We start from the raw sequence: 20276 nt of genomic DNA on the forward strand, positions 1-20276 counted from the left end.
GATTGGATCGTGTTCACAAAATAGATAGCTGACATTTTTCAAAATTCCTATAATGAGCTGGAAAGGTGCGAGTCCAGAATGGAATTGTCGAAATCCGTTGTTCACACAATATCTGTAGTTTCTCCAAAAATATTTGTCCCATCAACATTATGGTTCATGTTTGACCAAAAATACATAAACACACCAACCGGCAAATGTCAGCTCTCCAGTTTCTCCGTGATCGAAGGTGTGTGTGTGCGCACGTACACATGCACGCACACGCACTTGCCTAGATGGTTTTAGATCCACTAAAATAATAATTAACAGGGTCGTAATGTACAAACTCGGGTCTTTTCCATTTTCACGTTTCTGAGCATTTTCAGATATTTTGTAGAAAAAAAGAAAGACCAGAGTGGTGGGCGTGGTTAGATACTTTAATGATGAGATTGCTGCTCAAGTCACGATGTCCACATCATAAAGAAATTACAGTTTTAAACAAAAACAAAAGAGTCAAGCTTTTAACTTACAAAAATTTGACCTTTGACATTAATGACACGAGCGTGAACGTGAGGAATGCCGGAATCTGCAGCTGAGCCGTGAGGGGTGTGGCACTCGTTCAGAACCAGGAACACCAGATTTGTTAAAGCTGCCAATGAGGTCACATCCTGTCCCATGTCCATCACTGGGAGTGTGGAAGATAAATCGCTAAATTTGAGGGCAGAGCCACTCAGGGGCGGAGCCAAGACAGCAGAGTTGTCTGGCCTCGTTTGTAGATAAACACGCAGATGGATGATGGGAATACAACAGCCTGAATAAGTCAGCCGTTACCATGAAGACCAGCCAGACTCCACCAGAGAGAAGTGCTGGTGATGAAAGCCCCGCCCCCAGCAACAGGGTGAAGGGGCGGGGCTTCAGTGAAATGTGATGTCAGGCTGGATCTTTACATTGGGGGGAGGGAGAGGGATGCAGGTTATTGGTCCTTCTTCTCCTCTTTATGCCCCGCCTCCTCAGCTGAGGACTCCTCGTACCTGCAGATTGACAGGACAGAATCAGCCAGTGAACAATGAAAGACACCCGACTCCAACCGGTCAGCCAGGAAGAGTAAAATGCCCCCTGCAGGCTGCTTTGCAGAAATCGCATTGAACAAAGGGCCTTTAATTAGTGAGGAAAAGCTGTAGGACAGTTTCACCTTCTGGCTGATTTAGTCATTATGTCTCACTTCAGAAATGTCTATTTGTCAGATCATGAACGCCAACGATGTCAATATCGTAACCACACCTTTTCTCTTGATTGATGTCTGTGCAGCGGTGGTTTTGGATACGGGCTCTGAGCTTGGCGGTGGTTTTGGATATGCGCACCCTGCGCGGCAGTGCTTTTGCTTTGCAGGTGGGGGTGGTGATTGTGGGAAAGACATGGTGGCAGCCAATCACAGCAGAGAAGTGCTGGCTGGTCTTTCAACATGGTGAAACCAGCTCGCAAACTGCTGTGTTTCTGTGTAAATATAAGCTGGTCCTCAGATATTATGTAAAAGCTAGTGAGAAATAAACACTTAAAACTGAAACTGCTGTTTTGTAACCTGATAACACCTTTGGAGTGCTTTACAAGATATCTCGTGGACGTAAGCATGCACACGTATCACAAGCGATCAAAAGATTCCGCTCTTTTCCAAAGCTCATGTATGCGCACACGCATGCTCTCCTGCAGATGCTGTTAAAAGATACATGCTCGTACGGTCGGAGGTGTTTTAACACTGCGTTATATTTTCGTCCTTTACGGAACGGCGCGCTGTGCACACTGCAAGTATTCTGAAGGTGCACAGAGCACATAATTTCACACTTCAGCAGTAATCAACACATTCCATGTACACTCAACAAAAATATAAACGCAACACTTTTGGTTTTGCTCCCATTTTGTATGAGATGAACTCAAAGATCTAAAACTTTTTCCACATACACAATATCACCATTTCCCTCAAATATTGTTCACAAACCAGTCTAAATCTGTGATAGTGAGCACTTCTCCTTTGCTGAGATAATCCATCCCACCTCACAGGTGTGCCATATCAAGATGCTGATTAGACACCATGATTAGTGCACAGGTGTGCCTTAGACTGCCCACAATAAAAGGCCACTCTGAAAGGTGCAGTTTTATCACACAGCACAATGCCACAGATGTCGCAAGATTTGAGGGAGCGTGCAATTGGCATGCTGACAGCAGGAATGTCAACCAGAGCTGTTGCTCGTGTATTGAATGTTCCTTTCTCTACCATAAGCCGTCTCCAAAGGCGTTTCAGAGAATTTGGCAGTACATCCAACCAGCCTCACAACCGCAGACCACGTGTAACCACACCAGCCCAGGACCTCCACATCCAGCATGTTCACCTCCAAGATCGCCCGAGACCAGCCACTCGGACAGCTGCAGAAACAATAGGTTTGCATAACCAAAGAATTTCTGCACAAACTGTCAGAAACCGTCTCAGGGAAGCTCATCTGCATGCTCGTCGTCCTCATCGGGGTCTCGACCTGGCTTCAGTTCGTCGTCGTAACCGAATTGAGTGGGCAAATGCTCACATTCGCTAGCGTTTGGCACGTTGGAGAGGTGTTCTCTTCACGGATGATGCGAAGGAGATGTGTTGCACTGCATGAGGCAAATGGTGGTCACACCAGATACTGACTGGTATCCCCCCCAATAAAACAAAACTGCACCTTTCAGAGTGGTCTTTTATTGTGGACAGTCTAAGGCACACCTGTGCACTAATCATGGTGTCTAATCAGCATCTTGATATGGCACACCTGTGAGGTGGGATGGATTATCTCAGCAAAGGAGAAGTGCTCACTATCACAGATTTCGACTGGTTTGTGAACAATATTTGAGGGAAATGGTGATATTGTGTATGTGGAAAAAGTTTTAGATCTTTGAGTTCATCTCATACAAAATGAGAGCAAAACCAAAAGTGTTGCGTTTATATTTTTGTTGAGTGTAAATAGAAGTCAAATGCAAATGTCAAAAGTCTCTGCTGCTGGCGGGATGATCTAAGGGCCCTGTCCCACTGGCGTTTAGGAGGATTTGCGGATGGAATGCGCACAAAAGTGGCCCACATCCGCCAAACAACCGCAATATCCGTGTAACATTCCTGTATGAGTCGGCCGACATCTGAACACATCCGTGATCATCTGCAGAGGCACGTATGTCCGCAGCCACAATTTTTGAGCGGCTCAAAAGTCCTGATGCGGATGAGATCCGCATCACTTCCTGAACATATACTGAAGACATACGCAGGACATACACAACCAACGCGCCACATATCCGCTGTCATCCACTGATATCCGCAACCGACGGGTTGGCGCGGCTTGGCGGCGGACCGGGACAACGTGCAAAACAGATAACGCGTGCCCAGCACGACCACATCACGGTCGCAAATGGTATGTCGCGCATGCAGACAGAGTGGGCACGGATGAGGCGAGTGCATCACGGCTGCTGTGCCCCTCATGGGGACGCCTCCGCGGTCGCCTTCGCTTCTGTTCCCTGTTATATCTGCTTTTCTTCCTCATGAATTCTGGCTTACACACAATAGAGATAAAACACATCTGCAGATGACGTGAGGACAGAGACAACGTTTGCTCTCAGCCAGCAGGAGTCCCACTGTGTGTCTGGATTTAGAGAGTTTATGATGGGACAAAGAAAAGACCACCGAGGATGCTGGGGACTGTTCCTGACTTATAACCAGACAAAATCAGCAGATGAGTGTTATTACCATACACGTGATGATAAATTAGTAAACCCAAGAAAATAAATACGGATTTTTAATCAGAGTATAAAATAATGACCAAAACCCCACCTGGGACTTCATCATCCATTACGACGTTTGATTTGGAGATGTCCTAACGATAATGAGGATGAATGGGAGGTGAGGGACAAGTGGAGCTGGCCTTGGTGCCGAGTTATCTGACCAGATGAATGGGAGCAAAATCAAAAGGCCACACCTCTACATGGAAGTAGGTTGTAATCGGCGGCGGGGGGAGGAGCCTGTTGGCTTCAGGACAGCGTCCATGGAGCTAGCCAGGCTGGCGGGTGAGCCACTGACTGTGGGGAAGAAGGCGAGTCTGGGAGAGGCGGGGAGGAGCTCCTGAGACGACTCATAGCTAACCACAGGAAAGAGAAACACAGGGAGAAGACGAGAGGGAGCAGAAGACGACAGGGAGGAGACAAGAGAGGGAGCAGAAGATGAAAAGAAAAAATAAGATAGACAAAGTGATGGAAAGATGGCAAGGAAAAGAATAAAACAGTCAAAGTGGCTTTGTGATTAAAGGAAATGACAATTAGCTCAGAGAGAGGAGGTTAATGAAGAAGTGGGGACGGGGTCACCGTCTAATGACGGGGTCCAGTTATTTTGTTTCTGCTCAAACCTGGTTGGTGGAAATGTGAGCCACATGAAGTTTACTGTGGTGAGTTCAGAAAGTCAAACTGCATCCAATAAAAAAAGGACAATGTTCTCCGAAGAACTGGTCCGAGCAACTCCGTGACCCCTGAGCTGCCACGGGACAAGACTTGGCTTGATCGTTGCTGAGAAAGTGAAGACAAGGACACAGCTCAAAATCACAACAAGTGGCTCATGTGAGTCAGGTGGAACCTGTCCCAGCCCCAGGACACACACTGGCTCCCTCGCAGGAAGAAATTTGGAGCAGACCAGACTCAAGGGGGGCGACCAGCTGCTTTTACCAAAAACCAAAGATACAAAGTACAGAACCAACAGCGAAGCTGCAGTTAAACACAGAGTCCAGGGTCACATGACCCACTTGTTCAAACAACGATGTGGTTCGTTTCATGGGCCAGAGACGGAGCATTTGGGGCCAGATAACGGAGGTGTATGGACAGCGGGAAATGAGAGAGCAAGAGAAAAGTTTTTAGAATAAAGGCAGCGAGGACTTTAGTCAGACCAAGTAGAATAAGGCTTGAAATCTCAGTAAATGAAGACAGTACTATCTCAACTCAACCTTTATTTCTATAGCACGTTTAAAATGACAGCAGTCGACCAAAGTGCTGCACATAATTATAAAATGGGCACCAAGTTACCCCAATTGTAAGTAAATGAATTAAGAACAATAATTACAACAGGCAATAAAACAAATAAAAAAACAAAGTAAAATAAAGAGTAAAATAGTAGGATTTTATTTACATAGCGCCAAATCAGAACAACGCTGCCTCGGGTGCAACGCATAAGTGAGGTCGAACTTTACCAACCCCCAGAGCAAGCATGCAGGTAACAGTGGGAAAGAAAAACTCCCTCAAAAGGGTGACCCTCTACTTGGGCCGTGCTACCGAGAGACTACAAATATGGAAAATGTGTCAGCATTAAGCAACAGCAAAAACAGAAGAAATGCTAAAGTGAAACAGATGTAATCACTCATTTAGGAAATGCCAGAGAAAAGAAATGGGTTTTTAAAGAGGCTTTAAAAGTCTCTAGGGATAGGGATGATCTAATATTAAAGGAGAGACTATTCCAGAGCCTGGAGGCAGCCGCTGCAAAGGCTCTGTCACCTCTCATCTTTAATCTGGTTTTAGGCACCTGCAGCAACAGTTGGTCAGAAGACCTTAAGGCTCTGGTTGGGGTGTAAGGAAGAAGCAGCTCCGAAAGATACACTGGGGCCATTGAGGACTTTAAAAACAATTAAAAGAAGTTTAAAATTAGCCCAGTAACGGACTAGAAGCCAGTGAAGAGTAGCCAAGACCAATGCAATGTGGTCAGACTTCTCTTTCCCGAAAGAAGACGAACAGCAGTGTTCTGAATAAGCTGGAGGAGGTTTAGAGAGGTCTGATCCAAGCCAACATACAGAGAGTTACAATAATCTGGTCTACTTGTGATGAAGGTGTGGATAACCTTCTCAAGATCAGTCCTAGAGAAATATGGCTTGGACTTGGCTAGGAGACACAGTTAGAAGAAACTTGTTCTCAACAGCACTGACCTTATCAAATTTAAAATGGGTGTCAAAAATCACCCCAAGGTTCCTCACACAGGAGTGAATGTTGGAACCAGTGAATATTGGAACCCAGGACAATAGCAGAGCAAGCTGTGGAAGTGCTCCCCCAAAACAGGATAACCTTTGTCTTGGATTAATTAAGAATCCAAGACAAAAGGCTAACATTAACCCCACTCAAACAATCCAATAATGGCTGCATTGGGGCACTGCTTAACGACCTTAGTGGCAGGTAAATTTGGACATCATTGGCAAAGCAATGGAAACATATTTGGTATTTTCTTTATCACCCTTTATTTATTGCTTTTTTTGGGCTTATTTTAAAGAACATATACTGTACATAAAAACAGTTACCGTGTGGGGGTATACCATATCCTCTTTAAATTGCATAACTTATCTCTGGTAGTCCAAACATGAATCACATGGAGGCAGCATTCTTTCCCCGTGTTGTGTAGGAGATCCATTTTGCCCACTTGTTAGTGAAGTCTTCACCTCTACACCTCAGGGTGAAGGTCATCTTCATTAAAAATATTTCTTTCACTATGTTTGTCCATTGTTTAAAGCTTGGGGAGTCTGGTTTGTTTGTTCTTGGTAATCACCTTTTTACAAGCAACAAATAGTATTTTACACAGATACCAGTCTTGTGGAATAATTACATCTTTTATCACACCTGGATACAGGATTTTTACATTATTAAGAATTGGATATCCTAAAATATTTTGTATCACTGAACAGATATTTGGTAGTTTCGAAAGATGGAGGGACTCCACAGGTCAGTTGGGCCACATCTGAAGAAAAGTGGCCCAGCTGTATAGAAAAGCTCTGCTCTGTGAGGCAAGAACTAAACCAGGTGAGAGTAGAGCCTGTAATGCCCACACACTGCTCAAGACGATGCAACAGAATCATGTGGTCCACTGTGTTAAAGGCAGCTGACAAATCTAATAGCATCAGGATGGCAGGACTACCTGAGTCAACAGCTAAAATCAAATAATTAAAAACTGTCAGTGGAGTGGTTTTGGTGCTATGTCTGGGTATGAAGCCAGACTGAAACTTTTCATAAATGTCATGCTGGGCTAAAAATGACTGCAACTGGATGTAGACCGCTCTCTCTAACACCTTAGATAAAAAGGGGAGCTAGACAGAGTGTAGGTGTTGGCATAAGAGGGGAGGCATCACTGGGATTAATAAGAGAGTTCAAGACAATGAACAGGAGAATTAGGTTGCTTTGGCAGCTTTCTGATAAGCAAACATACAGCCATGAAGAATTTGTTGAGATGCAATGAGATGATCTTTTTTTCTATTTCCTCTCTTACATGTGCATCTGAGTGCACGCGTTGACTCGTTTAACCATGGCTGTGAGTGTGGTTTAGAGCGCCTTGGCCTACAAGGAGGGACACGGTCCAAGATCTCCGTGCACATGGAGTTAAAGCCAGACAAAATCTCATTGGCACTGAGACCACATTTTTCATCAAGTGTGCACAAAAAAGAAGAATAATTAAAAACAGCGGAAAACTGTGTGACAAAGGGTCAACAGCACGTCAGAGGCATTGGGGGGGGACAGGTCGTTTATCCGCCGAACACGGAAGCGTCAAAGTGAACAGCACAGGTAGATGATCGGAAATACACAGAGTTGCACAGATTTCCTTAATGCAGACAAACCATAAGACAACACAAGAACTAAAATATGCCCCTTTTCATGAGTCGGGCCAGAAATGCACTGGGTAATTAAAGGATTCAATCAGGTTTAAAAAGTCCTTGACCAGAGGACGGGAAATTACAGATTCAGTTCAAAAAGCTGCAGCTCAAAGTTGCTGTGACTCGGAGGCTGGGACAAACGACAATGAAGTTTGGATTTAAACACAGAGGTTATGCCGCCACCGCCACCACCCGTGGAGCGGGGCAAGCTAAAAACAAACAAACAATCAGGAGGAAGGAGTTCAGAAAACGGCATATGGTCACCCGCATGGATCCACATCTCCGTCACACAAGGTATCCAGTTTGCGGGAGGTGAAGAAGTCATTTAAAAGAAAAGTTTTATTCGCCACTGACTTTGCGTTTAGCAGGGCTACGCTCAGGTTCCGCTGTGAGCAGGCTCATGACGCAGCACGTCTCAGCTGGCGGAGGTTGTTGCAGTGAACACCGTGGCACAGGCAGCAGAAGGTCCAGCCACTGTGCAAACAGGGGCGACGACTCTGGGAAAATGGGGTGGATCCACCGCCACATCCAATGCTGGGCAGAAAGTCCAAATCCAAGGAAATACGAGGTCTGTCAATAAAGTATAGGTCCTTTTTATTTTTTTCAAAAACTATATGGATTTCATTCATATGTTTTTACGTCAGACATGCTTGAACCCTCGTGCGCATGCGTGAGTTTTTCCACGCCTGTCGGTGACGTCATTCGCCTGTGAGCACTCCTTGTGGGAGGAGTCGTCCAGCTCCTCGTCGGAATTCCTTTGTCTGAGAAGTTGCTGAGAGACTGTCGCTTTGTTTGATCAAAATTTTTTCTAAACCTGTAAGGCACATCGAAGTGGACACGGTTCGAAAAATTAAGCTGGTTTTTGGTGAAAATTTTAACAGCTGATGAGAGATTGAGGTGTTTCAAGCTGAAAACCTCCACATTTCAGGCTCTATTGATCCTGGACGTCGTGAGAGAACAGAGAAGTTTCAGAAAAAGTCGGTTTCAGCATTTTATCTGGATATTCCACTGTTAAAGGAGATTTTTTTTAATGAAAGACGTGCGGACGGATTGCAGCGTCGGCTCACAGCCGCTGTGACGCTCCGCCACAGGAAAAACACCTCCGTTGGAAGCCTTAAGGACAAGTTGGAACATGCCCAACTGTTAAACAATTTCTCATACACTCAGTCCACTGAAAGCCATCAAAAGCTGCCTGGATTTTACAAATGGTTATCAACACGGAGGTGTTTTTCCTGTGCCACCGCACCGCGCCGGCTGCGCCCCGACGCGCGGACCTGTTCGCACGCCTTTCATTAAAAAAAAATCTCCTTTAACAGTGGAATATCCGGATAAAATGCTGAAACCGACTTCTTCTGAAACTTCTCTGTTCTCTTACGACGTCCAGGATCAATAGAGCCTGAAATGTGGAGGTTTTCAGCTTGAAACAGGCTGACGACGGCGCCTGAGAGCACTGCATGACGTCTCACACCGTGGGAAGTCCTTAAAGCGACAGTATCACCTCAAAATCTCTCAGCCGTTAAAATTTTCACCGAAAACCAGCTTAATTTTTCGAACCGTGTCCACTTCGATGTGCCTCACAGGTTTAGAAAAAATTTTGATCAAACAAAGCGCCAGTCTCAGCAACTTCTCAGACAAAGGAATTCCGACGAGGGGCTGGACGACTCCTCCCACAAGGAGTGCTCACAGGCGAATGACGTCACCGACAGGCGTGGAAAAACTCACGCATGCGCACGAGGGTTCAAGCATGTCTGACGTAAAAACATATGAATGAAATCCATATAGTTTTTGAAAAAAATAAAAAGGACCTATACTTTATTGACAGCCCTCGTAATCAGCTGAAAGAGCTAAAAAGTGAGCATGAAGTCTGACGAGTGCACCAGCGCATTTTCCCCATCTTCTAATGCACTTTCTTCGGGGGATAGACAACACAGCTGGTGTAGCTGTTCCATGCCCGTTGTCTTTCCCCGAAGGGAGCACTGCCTTTGACCACACCCCTTCTGGGAAAGACAACAGGCAGTTGGCGCAGGTGATTAGGAATGTCTGCCAGCACAGGAGGAAGTGTTTGCCGAATAAACAATGAACGATCAGATGACAATAAAGCCTTAGATGAAGCTTTAATTTTGAAAAGAGTTTGGCGATCTCGATAGGAGTTAAAAAAGCAAAAGCAGAGTAGAAGCAAACAAAACAGTAAGAGAGTGGGGCAGACGGCTTGCCAACATGGGCACCACACCATCTTTTCCCTCCAAAACACTAACTTCTCTTGACACTGTCATCAGTTCTCTCTAAATCCACAAACACAGAAGGCAATTCCTCCGTACTTCTCCATCAGCACTCTGAGCAAACAAAGCATCTGTGGTGCTCTTTCTTTTAAGGAGGTGGGGCCACAGGAGATTTCTCTGATCATCAGTACATGTCAGGGATAAGAACAGTCTGGAAGGAAAAAGACTGATGGGTGACTATGGGGGGTCTCCCTCCCTAAGGGGGAAATTTTGAATTTTTAACACTTAAAAGGAGCTATTCTGGTGAATTTTAACAGATGAAAAGATGATTTTATGTGGATATAAATGCTCTCATTTATACCTTTGTTTAAAATCTTGGCCATGAATGACAATTCATAATAAAATGCATCTAAATTTATTGTGAGCAGACATTCAAAATCAGTGTTTGTCAATAATGAAACCAAACAGTCAGGATAGTCAGTCCAATGTCCATGTAAATCCTGGTCAAATCCACACAAGACCACATGACAAATGATGCATTTTTTAATTAAAAAACCAGGTCTGTTGATTTTCACGCAGTCTAACATAAAATCCAAGTTGACACCATCTAGAGTACTGAAAAGGAAAAAAAAAAATAAAAAAAATCAACTAGACAGTTATAGTTAGTTTGTGGTATTTAAGTCTCATTCAGTAATTTATGTTGAATCCTGGTGAAACATGGCCCCACCCATGTCCCTTGTTGATGTGTTCAACCCTTTTCCCCCCCTATATTCTTAGTTCATTTGTGTTTTTCTTACCCTCTTAGTTTAATTTTTTAATTATTTTTTTTCCCCCCAAAATCGGTACTAACTTCCATCAGGAGTAGATATTTGGTCCGGCAGCAGGGCTGCAGGTTGTCAACGGTATTACTTTGTCCAGTCATGTCCATGCAAACGTTTCTTTGGAATCTTTATCGATTTCTGACACACTTGCCATCTTCGTCTTTTATCCATTCCAGCACTTTTTCCTCACACAAAACTGTCCAAACTTTCAAACTTTATTCGCTTGCTGCCATTATGCATCCCATAATACGCAGTTGTCGCACGCGGGATCTCGCAAGAGAGACATTTTTCAGGAAAAGTAAAGTTTTTACAGCTTAGGGTGCCCCAGCCCTGTCATGAACCACCCAGCCTTTGTTTTGTTAACTGGCTTTATTACATTTACGGACACAAACAAACTGTGGGACGAGCTGCTTAGCTACACTCAACAAAAATATAAACGCAACACTTTTGGTTTTGCTCCCATTTTGTATGAGATGAACTCAAAGATCTAAAACTTTTTCCACATACACAATATCACCATTTCCCTCAAATATTGTTCACAAACCAGTTTAAATCTGTGATAGTGAGCACTTCTTTGCTGAGATAATCCATCCCACCTCACAGGTGTGCCATATCAAGATGCTGATTAGACACCATGATTAGTGCACAGGTGTGCCTTAGACTGTCCACAATAAAAGGCCACTCTGAAAGGTGCAGTTTTGTTTTATTGGGGACAGTCTAAGGCACACCTGTGCACTAATCATGGTGTCTAATCAGCATCTTGATATGGCACACCTGTGAGGTGGGATGGATTATCTCAGCAAAGGAGAAGTGCTCACTATCACAGATTTAGACTGGTTTGTGAACAATATTTGAGGGAAATGGTGATATTGTGTATGTGGAAAAAGTTTTAGATCTTTGAGTTCATCTCATACAAAATGGGAGCAAAACCAAGTGTTGCTTTTATATTTTTGTTGAGTGTATTTAGTATAGCAGCTCTTCACGGCAAACCTCGTGCATGCCACGCTATTCAGTAACAGCGACGGCCAGTGGCTCATGTGAGAACTGTCACAAACACATCACTCTTTAATTTTTTCTCACTGGATTTGAAATGACAGGTGACTAAATTAATACCAAAAGTCAGGAAACCGCCAATCGGAGGATGATTCTCATCCCTGTTATGTTGGGGGAAGAGCTTCTGCAGAAGCAGTTTGCAGGAAGTTCTCAGCTGTTCTCATGTTTTACTTTCTGTGAAACTCCAGTTTAAATTTTTGTTTTATTTGGGGGGGCTGACTGCCTGAACACCTGGTTGCTATGGTTCCTCACCTGAACATCTCGATGAGCTCTCCCTTAAGCAAAGCAACAATGACAGGGAAGCCGACGCAGGCTGGGACCAGGTAGAGCAGAGCGGGCTGCAAGCAGACAGACAGAAGGTCACATATCCTCTTATACATGTCAGAAGTGTGAACTTTAATCTTACCTGTGCATGTTTGAAGGTGTGCATGATGAAGATAGTCAGTCCAAGTCCAAAGATGTAGGCCAGGAAGCTGGAGTAGAAGTACGTCCTGCTGTTCTTCTTCAAGCTGCAGCAGGGACACGACATGTGACAGACAACATGACCTCTGACCTCTGCATGTCAAAGGAAGAAGACATTACCTGACGTCAAAGCGCAGCAGCAGGGCAATGAAGATACCTGGGATGACAATATCACCCAGACCCAGCATGGCGAAGTTGCTGGCTTCTAGACCTTTCTCCAACAGGTCCTGAGGAAAAACCACTGAGAGACGAGACGAGTCAGTCTAACGTTTAAATTCAGAGCAAACTGAGAGATGCCTGTTTCATCTGCTGGGGGTTTCTTCCTCTAAGAAAAGGTCTGAGGGAATGTTGGGACTACTGGTGCCTCCAAGCCGGGTCGGGAGTCTTTTTTTGTGAAAGTGGACATTTGTTTTGATGTCCAGGAATGCACTCTGGAGGGTTTTTTGGTGACTACTTTCTCACCCTGATCCCCCTCAGTTTAGTTGTTTTAGTTGCTTAATGTATTTGTATTTTCACCTTTTCTTTGCCTTAAACCAAAACTGATTTCACAGCCTACATGGTTGTTTGATCAGATTACTGAGTCATTTTCATATTTTTGGCTTCCCTCATATTCATGCGGAAAGAGGCCTGACTGAGAAGTAAGGTTTTTATCAGCACATTTAAGTTATGTCATCCCCAGAGATTTTAAGTGTATTTTGGAGGGGGGTGGGGGAAGAACACGACAGTTTCTTGTTGTTCTCAGGTCTGCAGCAGTGTTTTAACCACAGTAAGGACCCCCCAGAGCAGACATTAAAAGGTAAAAAAAAAAAAAAAAAAAAAAAAAAAAAAGTTTAAAAATGATCAGTTCACTGTGCTGAGATACTCAAACACACCGGAGGAGGGGGGTCCTGCTGCAGCAAAGCGCGGACAGGACACGGCCGGACAGCATGAACTGATGGGAATCCATCGTAGTGAGAGAACTTTAATCCCTGAATTTGTGCATTACAAATCAGGATTAGAATCAAACCTGAACGTGAGCCACACCAGGCTGACAGATGTCAGCTGGTTCTCCTTAGAACCGCATCTGGCCCTTTAGCTGACTCGTCTGTGTGGAAATCAGCTATTTTATTTATTTATTCACTGAAAATGCCAGGTTGTTGTTCATTTGGAGGCACAAATAGACAACAAGGGCTTCAAGATGTACAGATTCCCTTCAGATCCCAACAGAAGAATCATTTGGGAAAATAAAGTCAGCTGTGTGGGATGAACGCGACTTCATCATCAAAGCTTTCAGAGGTAAATTTATTGTTCAGTCCCATGTACAGTAAAACTCACCTAAACCATCATCATATAAACCAGATATTCACAGTCATAGCTCAACTATTTTGATATTTATTTTGATAGCACCTGTACCTGGATGTGTTGCTGTAGGTGGATAATGATTTAATAAATGTTGAAAACATTAAAGGTTCATTCAGTAGTTCAGCGCAGTTAGACCCAAAATGGCACCATGCTCTGATTTGATGCCACTCGAAGCACACTAGTTCTCCTTTATACAACAGACAGTTTTTCTGCACAAATATTAATACATCTGCTTTTTCTCTAAAACACGCCAACATTAGCCTGTTCGCGCTGTGTTATGTGACGCGAGTTCTCTGACACCTCAGAAGCTGTCGACTGGAAAAATTTTGCCTTTGAATAATTTGGTTAAAGAGAATGTAGGTTTGTTTGTTATTACTAACTGATAATGTTTTAACAGCTGATAACACATTTATACCGTCTTAAAAACAAATGACATCACAAGGCTTAAAGTTGGGAATTTGACCATTTGTGCCATGAAACTGATGAGACAATGAAACAAACAAACTTGGGCACACTTAAAATGTGCTGATTCCCTCCCATACTTACATTTGATTGGTGCCTCAAAGGACTTGGCAACTGTTACCATGACATTGGTCCCAAACACCTGCATGGTCAGAAAAATTAATAAGAAAATAAAAATACACAAACAAAAATAAAATACACATAAAACAAAATAAATAAGAACTTAAAAATAAAACAAATAGCATTTGTTTAAAAACAGGTTTAAGAAGTTCCTTTGACTTAAGCCCCTTTCACACCGGTGTAAATGTCGAGTTGCGTACTGCGTACCGTCTACGCTGACTTAAGCAGCTCTACGGCCACTTTAAGCAGCTCTATGCTGAGTTTTTGCTCCCTATGCTCCAGTACTCCGAGCGCTACATGTGAAGGATCCAAGAAATTAAATCTGTTTAATTTTTTGGTGTAGAGCACTGGACACAAAGTACGCAGTTTTTAACCAAGTCTACACAACACACTGCAACTGTTTATAAATCTACACAAAACTGCACTACTGTACAACAACCCTCTGCAATTCTACACGCCAGGGGGACAAATCCTTTCATCAGTACAAACCTGGATTGATAGATTTTCTCCATCCCGCTGCACTTTGCTGGCAGTGAAGCTTCAAAACCACGGAAGAAGCAGCGAGCCAAGTTTCCACGTTCAGAGGACATGTCCACTGTCCACTCCTCACAGACTGATCACCACTGGGAGGACATTTCCACGGTCCCCCGTTCACTTTTCACGGCCGCCAGAAGCAGCTTCATTTTGCTTCGTTTTTCACCTCCAGTCTGTCGATTGTGGCACATTAAAAGAGTCTGTTAAGTCCTGCTCACAGACAATTGTCAGCAGGAGGACATGTCCACGTCCAGGTTAACTCTGCACGGATGATTGCCAGCAGGACATGTCCAGAATTCAGTTCTTATGGCGGACACACAATCAACTCTCCTTTGCTTGACTTTACACCTCCTCCAGTCTGTCAGGATTGTGACATGTTAATAAAGTCCATCAACAGCCAGTGGGAGGACATTTCCACGTCCAGGTTAACTGTCCATCTCCACTTCTCACGTAATGTGCATGTGGTTGCCGGCGGCTGTGCAGATGCATGTGCACACAACAGACTGTCTTGTGCATAATTAACGGACTCAAACATTGTTCATAGGAAATGCATTAACACTGTTTTTTTCTGCTTTTACTCAGGGACATGTGGATCAAAGCTGTTCTCACAGAATATCCACTGCTGCTGACGGCTTAAAAAACCTTTTCACGCCTTCATTCTCAAGTGACTTGTCACAGCAGGGGGTTTAATTACACTCAGAAAGTGATCTGCACTGCTTTGTTTGTTGCTGCTCTCTCTCCCCCCTCTCGCTCATATGGTCAAACAAAAGCGCAATGTTTAAAAGTATGCAAGTTTTAAATGGCAATATTTTGTTTTCTTTCTTGGGGGGAGCGCACAGCAGACTGTGACTTTGTGATCTGATGTTATGAGCCACGAAGAGACAGCAGTGTGTCCCACTGCACGTCGGAGAACATGAGAGAGAGCAGAAAACAGCAGCAATGGCTACATATGTGGCAGTAATGCAACAGTAAAAACCTCATGATGCAATGCACTGTATTCCAAGCACAGTGATGTGTTGTGCGCAGCCGGCAGGAATGAACTGAAAGAGTCGAATTGCAGCAAGGGCTACACACAATGCATATATTTAAAAGCAACATACGCAGCTGCAAGCAAATCTACAAACACAGCAACACGCATTACGCAGGAAAAACAGAGTACACACGCATTTCAGGCATACTGTAAATGCAACAACACAACTCTACATTGGCGCCAGTGTGAAAGGGGCTTTAAACCTTTTTTGATTGAAGTATTGCTGTATCTTAAACATCAACACCAAGACATGACAAGGCTCACCCAGAAGATGTCGTAGACAAACAGCCCCCCCAGCAGGATGCAGCCGGTACTGACATTGTTCAGATGGAGCAGCTCCACGCCATTCAGCGCAAAAGCCAAACCAAACAGGTTGTTGGCGATCCAGTGCTGCCGCATCATAAAACAACAAACATGAGAATTTAGATGTCTGAAGGGACTATTTTTCTTACAAGTTACAGAAAAACAGACTCAAATTAACCAGGAGGAACTTCAGACAGCAAGACAACAATCCCAAACAAGCTACAAACCCAAGAAAGCCAGTCTAGACCACACCTGGGCATTCTATGGCCCGCGGGCCGTATCCGGCCCTTTGGCTGACTCGGACCGGCCCGCAAATACCTGGAAATTAAAGAATAAAATCAGGTTCTCCCCAGACAAGTTTTCAACTTCAATTTATTTTCATTTGTATAGCGGCAAATCACAACAGAGTTGCCTCAAGGCGCTTCACACAGGTAAGGTCTAACCTTACTAACCCCCAGAGCAACAGTGGTAAGGAAAAACTCCCTCTGAGGAAGAAACCTCAAGTAGACCAGACTCAAAGGGGTGACCCTCTGCTTGGGCCATGCTACAAACATAAATTACAGAACAATTCACAAAATGAATATACAGGAAATGCTGTTGGTGCACAGGACAGGAGGGTCGCCAGCACAAATACAACTCCATCTCTGGATGGAGCTGCACCTTAAACAGAGAAAAAAACAGAATCAGGCATCAGAAAGAAAAAAATACAGTATAATTTGTCAGCATTAAACAACAAGAAAAACAGAAGAAATACTAAGGTGATCACCAGCCACTAGCCCTAAGCTTCGCTAAAAGACCCAGAATTTAGGTAAAGTTGAGGCCACGCCATGCTCCGTTTACTAATAAAATCAATTAAAAGAGTAAAAAGCGTAAAACAAACTATACCAGTATGCTAGCTGTACAAAAGGGAAAATAAGTGCGTCTCAAGTCTGGACTTGAAAGACTCCACAGATGTCTGTTTTATTGACGCAGGGAGATCATTCCACAGAACAGGGGCACAATAAGTGAAAACTCTATAAACTGCAGGCTTCTTATTCACACAAAGTAGACCTGCACCCTGAGAGCGCAAAACCCGGGGCGGTACGTAAGGTTTAATTAATTGTCAAACGTCTGGCTGCAGCATTTTGATCCAACTGGAGAGCCCTAATGCTAGACTGCAGTAAACCAGAAAATAGAACATTGCAGTAGTCCAATCTAGAAGAGATAAACGCATGGATCAGGGTCTCAGCATCAGCCATAGACAGGATGGGACAAATCTTTGCTATATTTCGCAGGTGGAAGAACGCAGTCCTCGTAATATTTCTAATGTGGAGGTCAAAGGACAACGTAGGATCAAAAATTACCCCAATGTTCCCCACTTGTCAGTGTGATGTATGATACACGAGCCTAGGCTGAGCGTTAACTGTCAAATTGATGCGATGTCTCACTGGACCAAGAACCATATTCAGTCTTATCAGAGTTTAAAAGTAGGAAGTTTCTAGACATCCAACTTCTCACTGATGCAAGGCAAGTTTCTAAGGATTTTATGTGAACGAGATTACCAGCAGTTATCGGCATGTATAACTGAGTATCATCAGCATAGCAGTGAAAGGTAATCCCAAAACACCGTAATATGTGCCCAAGGGGTGCTATATAAATGGAGAAAAGCAGGGGGCCTAAGACAGACCCCTGTGGAACCCCAAATTTCATGTCACTAAGGTTAGCGGTAGTGTTACAGTACAAAACAGTGAGATCGACTGGTCAAGTATGACGTCAGCCATGCAAGGGCACTCCCAGTAATCCTAAAATGATTTTCCAGACTATCAAGTAGAATATGATCATCCACGGTATCAAATCAGCACTGATATCTAACAGCACCAGAACTGTAGTGCTGTCCAAATCCATTGTAAGCAGAAGATCATTCACCACTTTAGTGAGAGCCGTCTCTGTGGAATGATATTTTCTGAAACCAGACTGCAGTGGTTCAAGAGATTATTCTCAGTAAGATAGTCCACAAGCTGCCGTGAAACCACTTTTTCCAGAATTTTAGAGCAAAGTGATAGATTTGATATCGGCCGATATTTTTCAATACACTAGAGCCAAGATTAGGTTTCTTAAGTAATGGTTTAATCACTGCACTACCATCGACATTAACGCTTGTCCGATTGTCCGGGACAAGTGTAAAATGTGATCGGACTAGCAATAGCTCTAAATCGTTGTCCGACCGGACAAGTTGTTTTCTCATTTACACCTCGCAAGAAAGCGTCTTTGGTTTTTCCCGCAACTCTCCATGTCGCAGACAATCGGAAAACATGATATCACAGGGTTCTCCCCAGACAATGGAACAACAGCGCCGCACCACCAGTGTTCTGACAGTGCCGTCACACTCTGCCCTGCTCTCAGGCAGTTTTTTAAAATCCAGCCAGGCTGTTGTGCTGAACTGCGCCCGAACGGATTCAGAAAGTTTTTCATCCAGGATTCATCTTTAAAAGAGCAGATTTACTCCTTTACTTCTTCCAGATTATTTTTTCATTTTCTTTTTATTATTGTTGTTTATGCACCAATGACACCAGATCAAATTACTTGTATGTGAGAACTTAGTTGGCAATAAATTTGATTCTGATTTGACAATCAAATCAGTCCAGATTTAAGCTCTTGTTCAAGCAAGACAATTAGGGGTTATATTGTTTATTTTAAGTAAGTATGCAATTCCACTCAAAAATGTTGAAAAAAAAAAAAAAAAAAAGCTAAACTGTCAACATGACAGAAAAAAAAAACTCTGCACAGGTGCAGTGTGTCATTTTTAAAGAAGACAGCAACTGTTATGTCCATCAAATATTAATGTGTTTTAAAACTTTTCAATGTCATTTATTTTCTTAAGACAGAAAAATACAAAAAAGAACTTTTGTCTATTATTCTTGCTTTCAATGCATCTAAAACCAGTCAAAATGACTCGCAACACGCGCCGCCTCGGGCAATAATTGTCAACAACACCGCTATACTAAAAATTTCTGGGAATAACTCTGTATCATGTGTACACGAGACCACTGCATGGAGTGTGCGTTCGTAGCATCTTCTTGCAAGATGCTGTGGCGGGAAACATTAGATAACGAACATCGCATCGATTAACACGCCTTTTGAAGAATATATTGAACAGAATGTCTTTTCTAAAACCTCCGAAACTGGGCCAGATACCAGGGAAACACCAGTCAAACGCAAAGCATCAACTCCTGCAAGTGTAGAACCTTCAAAGTAGAGGTATGAAGAGAAAGGAAGAGAGAGGAAGTTTGTGAGTAGCTAGACACAGGATTATCCGTGGCTGGGGCACAAGGAAGAGGACAACACAATATATACTGCCATGTCTGTCTGGATTTTCCTTCAATTGCGGACCAGTAAGTCATTTTTAAATGTTGAAATAAAAGAATTTGATTTGCTTTATCAAAAAACATACTGGAAATGATCATGCATTGAACAGTGATGAATTCAGAAAACACACAGAAGACAGCAGATGCATATTGACATTTACCAATTATTTAAATTTTTTCGGCAATTATGAACAATCGCAGGAGAGAAACATTATGATCTATGTCTTGGTTAACGGATTAAAAGGCTAGAGGCTATGCATGCAATATGTAATAAAATTTATTTTTTGGAAATTCAATTTTACCACCCACACAGGAGAGAAGCAATTTATGAAAAAGTGTAATTTCAGTTCTTCCACAGTAGCATGCTCCCAGACACCCCTAGGTGACACGTGCCATTGGCGTATGTATCGCGTGCCTTTGCACGCTTCACGCAACTCGCGCCTGTGGCGCTCGCTTGTCCAGTCAACCAGCTTTTCCTATAGGAAAAGTAAACCACAAGGGTTACTTGTCCTATGGACAAGTATACTAAAAAGCTTAATGTCAATGCCTGCTGCAGATTTGAAACATTTAGGAACAGATCCAGAAGTTAAAGAAGATTTAATTTCCACCGCAGTCGGCCCAAGAATGGGCCACAGATCCTTAAACAGTTCTGTTGGTATAGGATCAAATAAACAGGTGTGTTTTTGTTGACGTTATGAGTTTCGTCAGCATGCCTAGTGAGATACTTTCAAATTCTGTAAGTCTAGGTAATACCTCAGTAGTGGCGCCCACCTCAACAGCATGGTGTAGTGGTTGGGTTTAAGGCTTGCCGGGATATGTTTAACCTAATGTCTTCTATTTTCTTCTCAAAATAATCCAGGAAGTCTTGTGCCTTAAAAGGAGTCCAACTACAGGTGGTTGTCCATGAATAAATGATGCCACCGTGTCAAACAAGAACT

At 43.4% G+C, this 20276-nt stretch overlaps 1 protein-coding gene across 1 annotated transcript in view; it reads right to left on the reverse strand.

Moving 5' to 3' along the window:
- Positions 1-427: 427 nt before the first annotated feature.
- hm13 (histocompatibility (minor) 13) overlaps positions 428-20276 on the reverse strand; it is a 67595-nt gene continuing 47746 nt past the window's right edge. The window contains exons 6-12 of the mRNA XM_034171887.1: positions 15956-16081; positions 14092-14149; positions 12325-12445; positions 12149-12251; positions 11995-12080; positions 3954-4121; positions 428-1013 (exon numbers count right to left, since the gene is read on the reverse strand). Of these exons, the coding sequence (XP_034027778.1) occupies positions 3965-4121; positions 11995-12080; positions 12149-12251; positions 12325-12445; positions 14092-14149; positions 15956-16081 (651 nt within the window). The 3' untranslated portion in view covers positions 428-1013; positions 3954-3964. The remainder of the gene's footprint in view (positions 1014-3953; positions 4122-11994; positions 12081-12148; positions 12252-12324; positions 12446-14091; positions 14150-15955; positions 16082-20276) is intronic.

The sequence above is a fragment of the Thalassophryne amazonica genome, chromosome 6 (genome assembly GCF_902500255.1).
Source record: "Thalassophryne amazonica chromosome 6, fThaAma1.1, whole genome shotgun sequence".
Classification (NCBI taxonomy): Eukaryota; Metazoa; Chordata; class Actinopteri; order Batrachoidiformes; family Batrachoididae; genus Thalassophryne; species Thalassophryne amazonica.